General features: G+C 34.0%; 1 protein-coding gene across 1 annotated transcript; it reads right to left on the reverse strand.

Annotated features, from left to right (window-relative positions):
• Window positions 1–15,215: 15,215 nt before the first annotated feature.
• Window positions 15,216–17,660, reverse strand: LOC149417290 (uncharacterized). Its single transcript, XM_089640572.1, has 5 exons — window positions 17,137–17,660; window positions 16,790–16,991; window positions 16,620–16,700; window positions 16,369–16,443; window positions 15,216–15,559 (listed from the first exon to the last, which is right to left on the reverse strand). Exons 1-5 carry the CDS (start codon window positions 17,305–17,307, stop codon window positions 15,216–15,218), a joined length of 873 nt encoding a protein of 290 aa, XP_089496698.1. The 5' UTR covers window positions 17,308–17,660.
• Window positions 17,661–19,772: the final 2,112 nt, after the last annotated feature.

Raw genomic sequence — 19,772 nt, forward strand, 5'->3', positions numbered from 1 at the left:
TGTTCTGTTTGTTGCAAAAATATAATTTTTTAAATAAAGAAATATAACCATGTACAGATTAGTTAATATACGTAACATATTATAGGAAATAACTCAATATACAATAAATATTACTTCGGTCAAAATCATACTAATTTATGACTCATGTAAACGCAAGTAACTCAATAAACATAGAATAAAGAACAAAATTAGAAATTGCCTTCCATACACATTTGAATTGAAACCAATGTTCCATTAAACTCAATATCCCAGCGCTCTGCCTCACTTACACTCGCCTGACATTGTAGATCTCCATTCCATTTGAATTTTGTGAACATGGTAGTTTTGTATTGGAAATTTAAGTCTGTAACCTACTAATTAACTAACCAGTACGCCGTTTCACGCAGGGGTAGGCAGAGAGGATGGACCGCCAAACAACTCGGTCTTGGCACACACTCCTTGCCTCATTCACATTCATACATCGTCTCATATATACTCTTTTATTATTCTCACTTTTGTCGCGGCCCGACTCTTGTATTTGATTCACTTGATCGTGCCATATCTTCCTCAATTTGTTCTTAAATTCTCATTTGCGTCAAATATTCGCCTAAGACTCCTTTCTTCGCTCATTCGCTCTACATGCTCAAACCATCTAAGCGTCCCTTTCTTGATCTTACTCATTACGCTTACATCAGCCTTGCAGTCTTCGGCTCTAGTAGACAAGTATTTGAAACACGAAACACGCTATCAAGGCATTTCTTGTTTTCTACTTTATTCCATGTAAAGAATTTTAATTAAAGAGAACATACTGTCTTCTATAAATCATTCCATAGTTTTTTTAGATCACTTTTAATTTTTCCCAATCAGTTTTAGATCACTAAGTCAAGAACCACAAGGTTTTCTTATTTTCCACGGATTCTGAACGGATATTTTCTGATCTAGAGAGACACGATAAAAAAGAATAATATTTGAACAGATATTCAAAATCATTTGAGAGAAGTGATTCTAAATTAGATTCTTATGTTAATGAAACTGGCACAATACCGTCGGCTGCCTGCACAAAGCCCGTTACAGAGTCCAGCCGTTAAATAATTTCCATGCGAATTCACAAACTTTTCACGAATGTCGACTCTAAATAAATAAATTTGGGATGTTCATTCTACATTCCGCCATGCAAATGGTTCATTGAAGTGAATTATTTGCTTTTGTGTTATTTAATTACATATCATCAATTAAAACTTTACGGAAAATAGAGATTTAAAATTTGATTTTGAATTTGCATATTAATGCTATTGATTAGGCTGGCCGCATACATACGTTTTCTGTATTCGGACATCCGAATGCACGGAATCAGTAGAAAATACATTAACTGCCGCACACTTTCGTTTTAGTTCCGAACGGAACAAATTCCTTACGCACATTCCGAATGCAAGCCGCGGCGTTCGGAGAAACCGAATGGAAAAAACCTAATGACGTCATGTGGAACGCAACTCTTGCATACATTTTGTTTGCGCTGACGCAAACGTTCGGAAATTTCCGTTCAGTAATTCAGTGTTGCCAACAGATCTTGACCTAATATCGCCGTTTCTCATACATAAGGTAGCGTAAAGTAGCCGAATTTGCTGTTAGGTGGGACATGTTTAAAATTGATGTTTTTACGTGGAAATAAAAATTTCGTGGGGGGGGGGTGGCTAGAGAATTAAAAAAAAAAAAAATTGTCCCCAGAAAATAAAAAAAATTCATGGGGAGGGGTGGCTAGAGAATTTCGGGACATGTTTAAAATTGATGTTTTTGAAGTAGCTGAATTGGCGACCAGTCGCCTTTTAGATTTTTTCGGCGCCGATTTCGGCGCTCTGAGTAGCCTAAATGGCGATGTATCGCCCTTGTTGGCAACACTGGTACTGACGTTTATACATTCCGAATGAAGAAAAACGAACGTTTGCGCTAGTCTCACGGAATTCCGAATACGGAAAACGAATTCGGAAATCGAATACGGAAAACGTATGTATGCGGCCAGCCTTAAGCACTTATTTCATTATTAAAATCATTATATTTCTCTGATGCACGTATTTTGCTTATCTAAGTACACAAATGAACGAATTAATACAAGCTTTTAAAACTGATTTTATAAAAAAACGTGTCATGTTTCCTAGTCTCATAAATGCCTACTTTTTTTCACATGTTTTTCTGGAACGGTTTCAACATACAATAATAATTTCAATCTAAATAAAACATGGATTTAAATTTGTAAGCAAAAAATATTTTTAATAGCCCTAAGGTATTATTTCTATAATGCAAATTATAAATAGCTTTAAGCTAGTATGTGAATTATGAAAATCGGTTGCTGCTAAATAACTAGCGTTTTGAATTAAGCTTTTATTATGTTATAAAATTTAATATAATTGTATTAAAATTTTAATTAGTTGTTAAAAAAAGTAATTTCTAAATGTATACGGAGTCAGTGAAATGCAAAATGTTCCATAAACAACAGTATATAAAACAAAACAAAAAATTAAGCCATTTTTTTTGAAGATTCTCATTATGTGTAAAAAATTTACCTAATTATTATATTCTTGGTTATATGGGATTTTGATTGATATATCAATAAAAACAATCTACACATATTTAACAACTGTAATACTTGTGTTTAAACCATTAAAGTAAGCAATTTTCTAAAAAAAAGTAAATTAAACTTTTAAGCCGAGGTAATTATGCCTGTTGGTAAAAAAACAAATATTTGGAAATTCAACTGCGAAACACTACATAGCAACAATGATGAAAAAATCAACACAATTGTAATGAAATCATTGCTTACCATCCGTGTGAACCCACTCATCCCCTCCCGAAAATGTTGTGTACATAAACCATAGTTTGAGGAATAATAGTACAGTCTAAAGAAGTATATAATAAGCTGAAATCGGCTACGGTAAAAAAATTAAACGTGTTAAAAACTGATTTTTTTCAATACATCATTATAGGTAGTGGAAATGTCAATACCAAAAATATTAATATTCAAATAATTATAAACAAAAATTAGCCGCCTGAAATATCAATAAATTGAAATAACTCCCGAGTAAAAATAAATGCCGCCAAGGGTAATTGAACCCGTACCTTCTGATGTCCGGTCAGGTGCTCTGAAACCACTGAACTATGTCGGCTTATTTCCAACCCGCCAAATAATTATTAAGACATTTTCAATTTATTGATATTTCAGGCGGCTTATTATTGCTTTTAATTATTTTTTATCCTTTATGCTATTCATAAAATATTGTCTTATAAACATTAGTTTATCATTAAAAATAAATATTCAATATAAAAATTTTAAATATAACGAAGAAAAAAAACATGATTTTTAAGACTTTCAATATTTCTGTAAAAAAATATCCCAGTTATATAACATTATTAATTGCAAATTGTATGCAAAATAAAAATTCGTTTATGGTGGATGAAAATATTTTTTTTTTGTTTTCGTAGATTGACGTGGTCTACGCCATTATATTCAAATGCTTATTTAAATAATGATTATTTATTTAGCCACGGTTAATTATTATTATTTTTTTAGGTAACTTTATTCATTGAATTGTTTGTTACATGCATTGGGGATTTTTCGACCACCATGCTAGACACATGCCCGTGTTATGGTGGTCAATTAGATCTGAAGATCCAAGTATTTCCCTAGCACCCTCTTCATATATCCTTCCCCTCCCCACTTCTTCATCCCCACAACATACCCCATTTGGGTATGCCACAGTACCTTTGGTTCCGGAAAGTTTGAAAAATCGTTGGCGGTATTCATATAAAACACATATTATAATATATAAACAGTTTATTGTTTAAAACATATCATGAAAAAAACTCTAAATTACAATGTATTAAAGTTATTCAAACTTTGTTTATAAAATCTTCTCAATATTTTCAGTAATAAATCAGTCTTAATATTTTTTCATCCTTGTCCTTTCTTAAATAATAAGATTTTATATAAGTCCCATTTACAAAAAACTGAATGTCACCCTATCTGTCTTTATTATCTACTTTGCTTCTTCTTTTGAATAATGATTAATGATTAGATATGGTTCAAATATTGTTACAATATACTGTCAAATTACCCATCTGGTAACATATCTAATACTTATTTTTTTCTTTAATTTTGAAATATTTTGTGTTTGTATGTAGAATTAATTTATGTTTGTGATTACTCTTATGTTTGCTTCACTATAATTTAAATTGTTAACCTCAATACAGGCTCAGTCCTAGTGAGGTTAATTTTTATGAGAATAAAAGTGTTTTATGTATAGTGAGATGCAATAAATAAATAAATAAACTTTACTTATAATGCGATGTAATGTATGTACATACAGTTTGAAATAATGTTATGGATAAATATATATTATATTGTTTTTGTACCCACTGTGAAACTGTTACCTCTATCAACCCTTTTTATAAAACTTCCGCATATTGATGGAGGCATTAAGCCGATATGTGTCCGATATTAAGTTTTGAGGCTGTTTTGCATAATGTATTCGCCAGTCTTGCCGATAAGTGTTTTTGGTCAGTTTGGTTCACTTGTGTTTAGATTAGGGGTTGGTGGGGGGGACGCGGGATCTCTGAGCGGTAGGTCACGTGTCGACTGTAAAGTTGCCTAAGGATTTTCCGGTAGACAGAAAAGACTTCGCATTTAAATTGGACGTCGTTCTAGAAGACAGTATTTTCAATTGATAATAAACTGGTTTTATTCAGTGGGGGAAAGGTTAAGTTCAATTGAATAATAAAAATAATAATAATTAAAAGTACCCAATTTTCATATGAAGAAAACACTTTGTGGCATCTCATGATAAGCAAATAAAATACTTTATCTTGATTCATTTTTGGGTTACTATACCCTAATGATGGGCCATATTTCCCTGTCCGAAAGGTTTACTATATGTGGAGAAAGCGCAATTCGTCATAATGACCCAAAAATTAATCTCGAAAATGTTTTTGGCCGTGAAAATCTCAAATCATATCCAATTACTTTCTTTAACACCGCTTGTTTAGTATTGAAACAGCTTTGGGCTATTCCATATCCCAAGGTCCCGCCTCAATATTGTCATCTCTTTTTTTCCTTTCTTTCCTTCAAAGTCTTGCCTGGGAAGAAAAAATAGTTCAAAATTAAGTATTTACTCAGCCGGTGGGATGATAAATTATTTACAAAACACATGGCATTTGTAATATTGTCGATGTCAATGGTGAATTATCTTATCTTGTTACCAATAATTGTATAGTCACTATTAAAAATTGGCAATTAAATCGGGAAAATTGAATCCCCAAATCAGTGTCATCGTGTTATGGAATTAATGTGAGATATAAACTTAAAATCTCAGAACTTAAACTTGCTTGTGTCGTGATCTTCATCAGAAATTTTCATCAGGTAAAGGTTAGACTATCCATATCTCCTCTTTTCACATTTGAACACGATCGAATCAGCTTCAAACATCGATTACAATTTACAGTCAATTTTTTTTGGTCTTACCATTCTGTCGTGTTATCTTTTTAATTATTAGGGTTATCGTTTTTATTGAATTATTAGTGCAAACCCTTTACAGAATAATCTAATTTCTCGACTAATCCGATTCTGAAAATAACAAAAAAAAAATATTAATTTTTTGGAATAAATTTATTGAGTAAAACCTCAAATTATAATATTTAATTATTGAAGACAATATTAGCGATTTCTAAACGAAAATCGGCAAGACCAATCAGCAAAACAAGGATCCTGGGTTCAAGTCCTAGATGTGACTGTATCCTTTTCTGATTTTTCTGTTTCAGATTTTTGTTTGGAAATCGCTAAAATTGTCTTCAATAATAAAAAAATATATTCTGTAACATTAAAATTTTCTTTTATAGAATGTTTTATTAAGCTTTGGCGGAATTCTTCACACAAACAGTTTCAAGATTGAAAATGACACTTAAATTGAAAGAAAATTCGAGTTCATTGAACCAGAGTCACACAAGCAGACAGACATATCGAAATTAGTATGCTCCATAATTTGACGCATAATCTCATTAGAATATTTATTTCCTCTCATTTTAAGGTAGCTATATATAACTGATAGCTATACAAAAACAGATCCTTGAATGTAAATGAAAAAGTTTCCTGGAAGCTTAAAGCCGAGAAGGTTCCGCGGCGCAAAGAAAAATAGAAAAAATAGAGAGAAAAGCGAGAGAGAGGCAGTCAGATTTGATGGCGAAATTAATCAACCGAAGAACGCGCCAAAAGAGTAATTAAAAGTTGACGGAGGTAGTTGAACTGCGAGTAATGATGAAATGCTCAACTTTTTGACTGCAATTAATCTGAAAAATAGGGAGCGGGATTAGCACTGAGATGTTGGAGTAGCCCGTTTTTTTTAATAACAGATGATGCTGTTTGAAAATTTTAAAGGTTAATTTATTTAGCCATGCTTTATTACGATGTACTACATAGTAATTCAAAATCATGTTTTTTGGTTTTAAAATTTGATCGCTTAGAAATGATCTAGATCAATTAAATACAGCGAGTAGAAAACATTTTGGCTTTTAAAATAAATTATATTAAAAGCCAAAAAAATTAATAAAACTTTTTTCAATAAATGTCTTTATTATACACCTAGAAAAAATATATATATCAGGCCTAAAGAAACTGCTTTAACGTTCAAAATATCCTACTTACGAACCCATTTTCGGTTATTTTTCTATTTTATAATTTGACGAGTTAAGTTCTTTATAAAATGGTCGTAAAAAATTAAATATTTGTGCCAAAATGTCCGCAAAATAAAAATAAAGTTTTTTTTTGGCGATGTTTTTTCTATAATAAATCAAAACAGGTGGATGGTGTTAAGCGGGAATTTAAACCTTACAGACATCTACATAACTGGTGTTATTGTTAGCGGATCAATTTAAAATGTTAAAAAATGTAGTGCATCACTTTAAATGTTAGTGATGAAAAATTCAAGTATTTAGAAATAAAACAGACATTCTTATAAACAAAACAAAACAACTCCACATTACGAAGTAGATATTTATGAATGATAAATGGGTCTAAAATACATATACAGGGTGTTACGAGGCGTTCTTTACTTTTACCACTGATTCCTGGCAGTATTTTAAGTCTTTATTTTCTTTTATTTTATAGATTTTTTAAATATTTCAATTTTCAAGTACCATACTAGGCTTATACCCGTGTTATGGTAGTCCAATGACATTTTTGGTGTTATTTTTCAACTCACAAAGGTATTAGACAATTAGAGTTGAGTAATGGGGTTTAACAGATAAACGGCTGAGGAAGTCTTTTATATTAAAAAAAAATTATAAATATGTTAAAAAATCACTACAAAGCAAAATTTCTATTTTTTGTTTTTTGCTGTAATTAATGGCTGAAATCACTGGTTAAAGTAAGTCACAACATAACACCTTGTATAATAGACAAGTTTCATGGCAAATTGATCAAAAATAGTAACAGCAAGGGGGACAAGGCTTAAGTATGTGGTTGCCTTCAGTCTCCGCGCAATTGTCGTAGCAGCCAATGTGTTGTGTTCCAAAACTAATTTAAATTTCGATTGAAAATAAGTTTCGCTACAGATTCGATTACAAACAGAGAAATTCATTGGAGAAATCGAAAATCTGACAGTAATCTGGGATATTTTCTCATAAGGATAAAGTGATCGTAATTTTTCTTCTGGAATTTTGCAAACTCGCATACAAGCATCAGTACTCATAGTAAAATTTCTAATATTTTTCAAGAGGTTATCAAACGATTCCATTGACATTCTTGTATTGTTAAAAAACGGTTTGCGTAGTTACAGAGATCCTCAAATGATTATTAAATAAGACTTTTGAGTGTCGTTCCTGAAGAAGAGAATAAATCCAATTTCTTCTATTTGCTTTGCGTTTCTTACGACACAAAAGTAAAGAATTACTATATCTACCACGTCCATATCGCTTTACGAAAGGTAACTACTAGCCGTCAACTGGCGGTTAAATCTGGCAGCAGATTTTGAGATCTAATCTTGTGTACAGTATTTCAGTTAAACATATTTAAAAGAAAACATATTTGCATAGGACGTGGCACTATCTTGGAATGGCATTAGTGAAATGTAGTTAGAACGTTATGCAATGAATTATTATGCCTTAACTGTTTCCATATTGTTCTATCTGAAAGTTTAGGTATATTCTAAATGGTAAGCATATATCCTATTTAAATATTTTTCTTTAAAATATATTAAATAAATACACTGCTGACAAGATTCAACCTCATTATCATAAATTAGTAAATAGATTTTAAGAAATCGTTTATGCAAACTTTGACTCCTCGTATCTCAAAAAAAGATAAAGTGAAGTTAGAACCCTGTCCAACTAATCTGACGAGTGCATTACGCAATAATCGCGTAGACTATCGACACATGGGTTAAATTACAATGGTTATAACCTATGTAAATTAACGCTCCGATCGCTGAACCAAAAAGATACGTATTCGCAAGTGTGACTTACGGAAGAGTTGGTTGTGATATTCGATGATATAGTTCTTTTGGTAGCGCTCGTATGGTGGAGGAATTCACAGGCACTCGTATAATATTTAGCTTATTTTAACTCCGGGTAAAATTCGAATTGACATATTGGTTCTTTAATCGGTACGGTGGTTTTGTCAACTGTCATTAGATGACGTTTTCGCTCCGGCGTGGGTGGCTCTATTCCACTCAAAGCCACACTGCGCAGATTCAAACCTAACTAACTAACTAACTAACTAACCATCACGCCGTTTCCCCACAGGGGTAGGCAGAGATAACGGACCGCCAAACAACTCGGTCCTGGCACACACTCCTTGCCTCATTCACATTCATACACCGTCTCATACATACTCTTCTATTGTTCTGACTCTTGACATGGCCCGACTCAAGTATCTGATTCACTTGGTCGAGCCATGTCTTCCTCGGGCGTCCCCGACTTCTGCTATCATTCACATTTGCATCGTATATTCTCCTTACACTCCTTTCTTTGCTCATTCGCTCTACATGCCCAAACCATCTAAGCGTCCCTTTCTTGATCTTACTCATTACGCTTACATCAGCCTTGCACTCTTTGCGGATATCCACATTCCTCACACTATCATACATGGTTTTACCACACATACGCCTCAGGGATCTCATTTCAACAGCATTCAATCTACTTTCATCCTTTCTTTGTCAGTTCCATGCCTCACTTCCATACATCAGGGTAGGTACCAGCACTCCATTGTGGACTGCTAACAACCTAACTTAACCCAACCCAACATAACTTCAAACCTGTAAATTTTTAATCCTAGCCTCCTTATTGGTTGGAGCGGAAAAAACGTTTAAACAATTCAGCGTCACGTAACAAGCATTGTTTAATATATTTTGAATATCTACTTATCGTATTTCGAAAGATCATTTGATTATATATTAATGAAAGTATTCATAATATTTGTATCATTTTCATTTGTGGGTTTTATGTTTTGTTATGCTCTTGGGTTAAGTCTAGACTTAAAGATACTTAGATAAATTGAAAGTATAATAAATCTCAAAAAAACTTTTAGACATTTTCAAAAATGACGATTTGAATATTGTAACTGTATCATATTGACGCAATATTTATGAGTAACTCCAATCACAGAGTGCAAAAACTTTGCTGAATTAGTGGAGAAGGCCTCTGACAACACGAGAAAATTAAATAATGAAGGTACAAACAGACACGAGTTTATTATATTACGTCCATACTATCATATTATTTATATGTCCTCCATAAATACGATATCATCACGTTTCGGGTTAGAATCAGTGAGTACAAGGGCAGGCAAGGTTACAACTGTTCTTTGTCTGGTTAGCCTTTGTACTGAAATTATTAAAATTATTATACTATTATTATACTATCCTGACTCAACTGTAATCATTATTGTACCTACATATTCCCACCATGCAAATTGTGTATTTAATAAATGATGGTTAGTTAAGAATTGAGGAGATATGGGTTTTTGCTGAAAGATAAAGCATTATGATAACCTTCGTGCTGGATGGATATGATACATGGATTTAAGATCACAGTTTCAAATAACGACGATGGTATGCAATTAAAACATATATATTATTTAAATATTGAAGACAATATTAGTGATTTCTAAACGAAAATCTGAAACAAAAAAATCAGAAAAGGAAACGGTCACATCTGGGACTCGAACCCAGGACCCTTGTCTTTCCGGGACAGTGCTCTACCAACTGAGCTAATGGGACCCTATTCCCCTCGGTCACTTTTAACTGTATCATACTTCGAATAAGAACCACTAACATTGTCTTCTAAAATTGAAATGACTCTCTCGCTGCAGCAGCTGGTCCAGTTTCCTCACCACATAGGATTCTTGCAGAGATTCTCCATCTCCGTGTCACCTGTTTCTGTACTTCATTTTATTTAACTTAATTTCAATTTCAATTTGTAATATTTTTTTTTTTGTAATATCTGCATTAACTGTACAGCGCCCCTGAGGTGATATTTCGCAAAAGCGGCGCTATAAAAATCATCCAATAAATAAATAAATAATTTAATATCTTCCAAGTGACGTATCAGGACTACCAACATAGCAATACATTTCATCTTTTCCTCCTTTAATTTTTTTTTTTCACTAATTTACAATGACCAAAAAAAAACTTAAACATAATCACTGTGACTAAATCTGACAGGGGGTTCCGTCAATCTGCCAGCCCTAGTTATTACATCATTTTTCCCACTAGTGCTGGGTAAAGGATCAATACCATTTTTTTTCTTCTTGATTTCCCAAGTCATACCATTTATCGGGATTTTCATAATTTAATTTTAACTTTATACAACTTTTTTTATTTGGTTAACATGGACCTTTTTTCCCCTTCTCCAATTAAATGAATAAAATACACCAATGAACCTAATTTTAACTTAATAGTTCCCTGAACCTATTTCATAGCACCTTTCAGATGTCTTAAGTATACCAATACATTATCGTTTTCCTCATACTCTTTCAATGCATTTTTTCTTGATTGCTTACTTTTATTTACATTATTTTCTTCTGACAAAATATGAAGAGGTGTACGTGATTCATACGAAAATATTTTAGCCATAGGAGACAAACCCGTGACAGAAGTAGGAGTGGAGCGATAACTATACAAACAATCTATTAGACGTTGAGCTGGTGACAAAAATTTAGAATTTTTTGAAAACATAAATTTAATTAAAATCTTTTTGAACGTTTGAACAGATCGTTCTGCTAATCCATTTGACTCTGGATTATATGGTGGAGAAAATAATAATTTAATAGATTTTTCTTTACAAAAATAGTAAATTATTTACATGAAAATGGAGGACCGTTATCACAAACAATAGTTTTCGGAAACGCAAATCTGGAAAAAACTTCAAATAATTTTGATAACAAATCCGAATATTTAGTATTTTTCATGTAAAAACATTCTATCCACTTTGAATATGAATCGCAAACTAATAAGTATTTGGAACCTTTTAAGTAAAAAAAATCCAAATGGACTCTTTCCCATGGACTTTCAGCAATAGGCCAATTATGACGCACATTTTTGTTAGCTTTTTGTACCGACTGACACATTTCACATCTAGAAATAATATCTTCAATATCTTGATTCATACCCAACCACCAAACATAAGAACGAGCAAGAATTTTTGATCTGACTATACCAGGATGACCATATTGTATTAAATTTAAGACTTTAGACTTAAGAGATTCTGGTATTACAATTCTGTCACCAAATAAAAGTCATTTTCCCTTGACCGACAGTAAATTTCTGAACTTGAAATATTTTTTAATTTCTGGATTTAACAAGTTTTCAATCCAACCGATTGAAACATACTTAATAACTCTTCATAATATTTCATCTTTTTCAGAATGACTTTCAACTTCTGAAAATGGAATTAAGAGTGTTGACATGTATTCAAAATTACATTCCTCTACATTAAATTGTTGTTCACTTGGCAAACATGACATTACATCAGCTTGTGGAATTTTCAGTCTTTTTTTAAAAAATAATTTATAATTGTAAGCGGACAATATTATAGACCATCTTATGAGACGTGATGCAGCTAATACAGGGACTTTTTTGTTTTTGGCAAATAAAGACAACAATGGAGCATGATCAGTATATATGTATAGTAAAATGACGACCAAATAAATATTTATGAAATTTCTGGATTCCAAAAACAATAGCAAGGGCTTTCTTGTGCAATTGGCTTTATTTCTTTGAGCTGAATTTAACGTTGCAGACTCAAAAGCTATAGGAATTTCTTGATTCTTTACGATATGACTTATGACACATCCGATACCGTATGCACTGGAGTCGACTGTAAGACAGTGGTTTTGACGGATCAAATAAAACTAACATAGTTTTATCTGACAAGAGAGACTTACTTTTTATACATGCTTCATTCATCAGACCAACACCATTCTACATTATTTCTTAGTAAATTATGTAGTGGTTCTAGCACAGTAGGGCACATTGGAATAAAATTCCTATAAAAATTCAACATTGACAAATACGATTTTAGTTGAGTAACATTTTCTGGACACCCAGTAGACTTAAATTTCTCAACTTTCGACAAAGACGGACTTTTGCCTTGACCTGACAAAGTAAAACCTAAAATTTCAAAAGACGATACAAAAAATTCACTTTTTGACAAATTGATTTTTACATTAAACTCATTTAACTTTGATTTTTTTTTCTAAAGTATTACAACGATGAACTGTTTATTTTAAAATTTTATATTTACCGCACCAATGATCATACAAAGATTTCTATTTTTTTCTTTTTGTCCGTAATATTAATTACTTTTAAATAAATTTGAACACGTTCCAAAAACATTCCGAAACTTTCACAGCTTGACTCGTATTGCGGCACTGGCAAAGTATTCTTAGACATGTTGAAATAATTAAAAAAAAACAAAGATGAAATCACTGTTTTGCACTGGACTTAATATTACTCGTTTTTAATTTAACTTTTTCGATTATCCTCGTCGCCAATTGTTATATCGGGGATTATTAAAAAAATAATAGACTGTTGACTCACACCCGTATTCAGAGTCGATCCTTTAGTTCAAGAAACCTTCCTTTCCTTTAAAAAACACCGTTTTATATTCAGAGACACGCCTAAAGTCGGTGTGACGTCACTTAGTAAGGAAGCTACCTTTCTCAAGATTTCAAAAAATTTTGTATTCAGAGACGTCACTATGGAAGTCTCTACGACACTGCGCACGCGCATACTTGCTTACTTTGACTTTTAGCTGTCAAAACTCGAGGTTGGTGGGTAGGGTACCTTTGCCTTGCTAAGTCGGTGATTTGTTCCCAGTTGTTGCGGTTGTTGCTGTTGAAAACATAAAACAATGGAGATGCAGATTATGGAAATGGAGATCATGGAAATGGATAACGAGTTTTTGGATTACATCGTTGATCCATACAATACACGTGACGACGTTGGCACGGACAATATGGGCAGCGTGCGGCGTTATTTACGCGATTTTGAAAATCCCGTGGAGTTTTACAGTGACCGGCAATTTAAGGATCGTTATCGGTTGGAGAAAACAACTGTAATGCATATATTAATTCCTCTATTATTTCCGAATTACGCTTTAGTTAATAATAGAGGCTTGCCCATACCTCCTGTTATTCAGGTAGCTATCGCGCTGCGATTCTACGCTACTGGTAATTATCAGGTAAATGCGTCTTTTTTACTAGATATCTATTGTCAAATTATGTTCTACTTTTGTGAAACGAAAATATTACATTTTGTGATGCTGAAACTTGTTATTTACATTATGTCTGTACTGATTTGAAATCGACAAAGAATGAAAGAATGCATATATTATTTAATGAAAACATGATGTCAACCTAAAATTAACCAGATGCCCTTAGATGTACAAAATATCTAGATGGAGTGTTCATCTTGTATTATTTTCAATGTTCATTAACTACCTACATATTTTTATATGATTCCAGATTGTTGCGGGAGATCTACACAAACTGAGCCAACCAACCTCCAGCAGAGTAGTGCAAAAGATTTCCTCCAGATTGGCGCAACGGATAACTGAATTTATTCATTTTCCTCAACGGCCCCAGGACTACGCTGAAAATCGGAAACTCTTCTATTCAAGAGCCCAATTTCCAGGAGTCGTCGGATGTATTGACTGTACACACATTGCCATCAAGAGCCCAAGCCGAACAATAGGGGAATCTTTTCGCAACAGGAAAGGATGGTTCTCCTTGAATGTGCAAGCTGTGTCAGGTCCACGTTTGGAATTTTTGGACATAGTTGCCAGGTGGCCTGGTTCTACCCACGATTCCAGGATATTTCAAAACAGCGCGTGCCGCCTAAAGTTTGAGGAGAAAAGGATTACAGGCATTCTTCTCGGGGACAGCGGATATGGCCAGACAAATTATATGTTCACACCAGTATTAAATCCTGCAAATGAAGGGCAAGAAAAATATAATAAGGCGCAAATTTCCACACGGAATGTAGTCGAAAGATTATTTGGTGTATGGAAGAGGAGATTTCCTTGTCTGAGGAGGAAATTAGAAAATAAACTAAGTAATACTACAAACATTATCGTTGCGTGTGCCATTTTGCATAATTTATGTATATCGTCAAACGACCAGCATTTTGGGCGGTTTGAGGGTATAAATATACCTGTCAATTCGGTGGTGCAGTCTGCTTCAGGCAGAACGATAAGAGATGCATTTATCCAAAGACATTTTACGTGATGTGTAATGAACTGTGAAAGGACACCATATATGTAATGAATAGTGACGTCAGTAATTGTGCCGTGTAATGAACTGTGAAAGGACACCATATCTAATGTATAATAATTGTGCTGTGTAATTAACTGTGAAAGGACACCATATATAATGTATAGTAATTGTGCTGTGTATTGAACTGTGAAAGGACACCATATCTAATGTTATGACTAATGAAGTCATATTTTTTAATGCATAGTAATTGTGCTGTGTAATGTCATGCTGTGAAAGGACACCTTATCTAATGTAATGAGTAGTGAAGTCATATTTTTTATAATATGTTATAATTATGCTGTGTATTGAATTATGAAAGAGCACAAGGGTTTATCTTAAATATATACCTATGTATGTATTAATAATGTCCATTATCAAAAAAATTGAAACAGAATGGAAAATAAATAAAACATTTATTGGAGATTAATATATTTTTTATTCATATTTATTTATTGGCGAGCTCTTTTTCCAATTCTGCCTTCGCTCTTCTTATTTGTAGTTCTATAAGTTCGTTCTGCAGACGAGCTCCTTTCGACTGCTCCCGAGCAGTCTCGATCTGCTCCCGGGCAATCTGCTGGGCAGTCTCCCTCTGCTCCCGGGCAATCTCCTGGGCAGTCTCCCTCTGCTTCCGGGCAGTCTCCTTCTGCTCCCGGGCAGTCTCTCTCTGCTCCCGGGCAGTCTCCATCCTTACTACGTGCATTTCTTCATCGTACTTTGTTAGATTGGTGCTTCTGAGGCAACGCACTTGGCCCTCGTCCCGAACCACCTGCCCACTAGATGGTATCAAGTCTGAAACAACACAAAATTACAAGCTGATTAGTGAAACAACACAAAATTGCAAGCTGATTAGTCATCAATGTAAATAACAGGTTTATTTGTGTAAATAACACTCTGTGCCCCATGACATAGTGCACAGTCGGGAAACACGCCAAACACGCGCCCAACATATTTATTTATTTACACAGTAAAGTAAGTAAGTGTAAAGTAAATATAAAGTGCAAACTATAAATTACAAGTAAAAATTAAAATTTAAAGTAAGAAAAAAAACAGTAAAAATGTAGAAATATAAATTATCTCTAAAAGGTACCCACAAAGATTTAAATATAAAAAGTAAGAAATCCTGGATTATGTCATCCGATTTGATAAATTTTTCAAGTACCTATGATTTCTAGTACATTAAATAGTTTTGGAGTGCAGTACTGGTAGGCATATTATGTTTACATGATGTATTATCGTGGTACCTACTAGCAAACAAATTAAGTTTAATGCATCTTTTGTATGAGGCCAGATTACCGACGAAGTGATCGATATTAGCATATTCATTGCATGTACACGGATGACATTTGTCATCAACAGCTCGGCTGTGGAACGATTTGCTGGCCTCTGTTTTTCCTCCCTCCTACAACATTGGTCTCTTCAAGACCCATTTTCACTCCTTCCTCAAAAACATTCCCCACACAGCATCTTCAACAGGGCCCCTCTTTCTTTATGGTGGAAAACGAGAGGTTAAAGTAAAGCTCTCCGAACTCCGAGCATTATTTGAACCTTTGTACGAAAATGCAAGTAATCACAGCAAATAGAGAGGTAAATATAGTCACCTTTCTTGGCTATAATGCGACGTGTCTTCGTCTTGAGCTGGGGCGTTGAACTTTCCTCCGGTGTTTTTGTTATATCTGAAAATTAAAAACACTTTTGCAATATTTCTATCTCGAAAATTATTTAAGATTTAGCATGACAACTGATAAAATTATGTAATAAGTTCCTACAGAGAAATGCGAACACTACCATCTAACAACAAATCACATTTTGAATTGATAAGAATCAATTATATTATCAAAAATTGACTTACCAAACACCGGCACTTCCGTCGACTGGTCAGTCCATGGCATGCTGAATAAAGCAGACGTGCTGGTGCTGGGCACAGCGGTATCTGAAACTTAAACAATACTTTATAAGAAATAAGGTCAAAGTTAAATAAACAAGTAGCCAAAATATTTCACATAACTTTCTTAAACTAACCGCGATCGCTGTCGTTGCTAAAGCTCAGTTCAACGTTGGTGGCCAAGTCCAGCACGCTGTCAACGGGATGATGCTCATCAGAGACAGTTGGCGACAGCCTGCCCCCTCCCGTCTTCATCCTGCTCCTCTTTTCCTCGCAGAGCTCCATCTTCCTTTTTGACTTAATGTTGTCCCAGCATTTCTTAAGCTGCGCTTGGGTCCGCTAAGAAGGAATTCAATAATACAGTATTATAATAGTATTACGGAATCGGAACAATAGAAGAGTATGTATATGAATGAAAAAAGAGTATCCCTGTGGGGAAACGGCGTGATGGCTAGTTAGTATTTCAATTACAAAAGATACAAACCTTTTGATTGCCGGCGATTGAGTTGAAATCATCTGTCAACTTGGCCCACGCATTTTTCTTCTCGCCAAGTTGCAGATGATTAGTCGAAATGCTGGCAACGGCAGGATATGTGTTTATTAAATCTAATAAACATTGCCTTTCACTCGGCGTGATTATAATACGAGAATTCATTGTTTAAAAAGGAAACTTTCGAGACACTCAACTGAAGATGTAACAGAGACTTTTGACAGGCCGATGTTATTTACTTATTTACGACAGACGCTTGAACTAAATCCATAGACAACAGCATAGATAAACACACAGATTGTCCCAAAACGGGGCATGTTGTTTCCGTAGAAGCAGGACATCGACAAGTTTCGGATGACGTCACACCTTTCTTTCGGCGTAGACAAAAGGTCTCTACCTGAGGAAAGGAAGCTCAAAGTGTGGACTCTGTATAGAAGCGTTAAAGGTAAGGACGGTTCTTACCTTTGCTTAGGTAAGGCTGACACTTGACTTAGACAACTTTAAGGATCGACTCTGAATACGGGTGTCAGACTCATGACGTTTTTTGACACTCTTAGACATTATTTAATATATTAAGTGTCGCATCAGGACTGCCAACATAGCAATACATATCACCCACAATATTTTCCTTAGTCATAACCTTCAACCTTATAACATACTCCAATTGGGATGCCGTAGTCTCACTGGTCTCAGATTGTTGGTGCTCGAATAAAAATATTTGAAAATTGAATAAAATACTTTCATTCTCAAAATAGAACAGAATATTTTAGAAAGCTTTTTACCACTATCCCAGTGTCTTTTACATTTTTTTAAACTTTTTTATTTCGAACACATTACCAACTAATATTTGTCGAATTACGTTTGCCATGACAGATGCAGGGATATCCCTAGCACGGCGGACAAAAATACATAAAAAATCTACTCTCCAAGTCAGTGGAACATTGGCATCCCAAGAATTGGGGTGTATGTACCTACAGATGAAGGAATTTAAAAGAGATACAAAATAGGGAAAATAAATAAATATAATTATGAAGTACCTACCCTACCACTCTCATCTTGATATTTAAAATCATTTCAAGCAGTCAGTTTTCAGTTTCAGTTTCGATACTGGCGTTCTGGCTTCTTCCACCCTTAAACTGCGTTGCTTTTTAATTTTTTTGATGGGCACAAATTTGCTTGAGGTTACGCGTTCAGTACAACCTGCATGTCAGGCCTTCCCTAATACTGCAGTGCTTTAAGCATGAACAAAGGGGTGAGTGTCAGGTTTAAGGAAGAGGATAAATGACTCCAAAAATGTCCTTATCATGGAATCTCACCCCAGTCCAGAGAAGTTGAAGGCTCCGTGTAGCATTGAAGCTACATATCACTAACGTATTTTACGCTCTACACATTTTAATTTTTTATCTTTTTAATTGTAACTAAATGCTTTTTACTAGTATCTGTTTGGTTTCTGGGATGTGCGAAATCGCACTATACTCCCCACATTTTGGAATAAATACATTATTATTATTTTTATTACAAATCGAGGCTACTTACTTCTTTGAGTAAGGATCCTACATTCAACGTTTTGCCAAAGAGGTCATCAATAGCTCTGTTGATTTAAGTATATTTTGTGCATAGTATTTGATAGCGTCCTCCGTGGGTTTAATGTTCAATCGTCACACTTTCTACTTTAGCCTGTCCTGCGAGAGGACTGGAGGGTCCCGAGTGGAATAGACCACATCGAATCGTGTTTACCAATCGCTCCGGCTGAATATTAAAACGCCATGAATATTCAGCTCGCCCGGCGCTGGTGGACGAATTTATTCATGCCGGATGTTATGGCCGTCGCCGTTCTGCAAAATACTAAAACAGAATATGGACTTTCACTTTAAATCATACATTACTCTACCACCACCGATGTCGCTAGCCTGCAGAGAGGTTTTACTATGAAATCCACCCTCAGAGTATTTCATATTATAGTTTCCCCAAGCAATATATTAAGCAAGCAAATGTGGCATATTGTACAAGTATACAGATTTATTTAAATAAAATAAATTTATCTGAATGTAATTTATCTAACAGTAATTACAGTGGTGGCTTGTGACCATTTTTGTTCGTGAATACCTAAGGTGAAAAAAAAATAATTTTTTCATGATATAGTTTTACGCAATTACGTTTGGGTACGTTCTAGATAATTATAAATGCTTGTTTATGGAAATTTTTGTTTTTGGAACGTAGTTGATAAAATTAACTAAAATATGAAATTTTCAACTAAATAAAAATAAATTGAACAAAGGCCTTTGCAACATTGCTTACTTGAGAAGATTTGTCTCATCTAGTTAAGCTTTATTTTGTCATTAGTTTTACTCCCCACTGGGCGACCAAACAATTGAAGAAATTAACAATGCTTATCGACCAGCATAAAACATACGCTTCCGTAAATCCAGGAAAAATAATACACAGAGCGGTTCAACATATCCCATAAAGAACTACCATAGACAATTATACTAAAAGTTTCGGTTAGAACTCCGACAGAAGAAATATTTAAAAACTTTTAAGTCTATAATGTGCAAAAAGTTAATTGAAAAATGTTTTATTTAAACTTTAAAAACATATCTGAATACTCCACTGACCAACATAAATAATAA

This window comes from Hesperophylax consimilis, chromosome 15, assembly GCF_061612785.1.
Source record: "Hesperophylax consimilis isolate HC1 chromosome 15, BYU_Hcon_1.0, whole genome shotgun sequence".
Taxonomy (NCBI): domain Eukaryota; kingdom Metazoa; phylum Arthropoda; class Insecta; order Trichoptera; family Limnephilidae; genus Hesperophylax; species Hesperophylax consimilis.

Coding starts and splice junctions, on each gene's coding strand:
- LOC149417290 (XM_089640572.1), bottom strand. CDS start 17,307: ATGAATTCTCGTATTATAATCACGCCGAGTGAAAGGCAATGTTTATTA. Junction 16,992..17,136: donor CAATCGCCGGCAATCAAAAG/GTTTGTATCTTT, acceptor ATTCCTTCTTAG/CGGACCCAAGCGCAGCTTAA. Junction 15,560..16,368: donor TCGCATTATAGCCAAGAAAG/GTGACTATATTT, acceptor GTGTTGTTTCAG/ACTTGATACCATCTAGTGGG.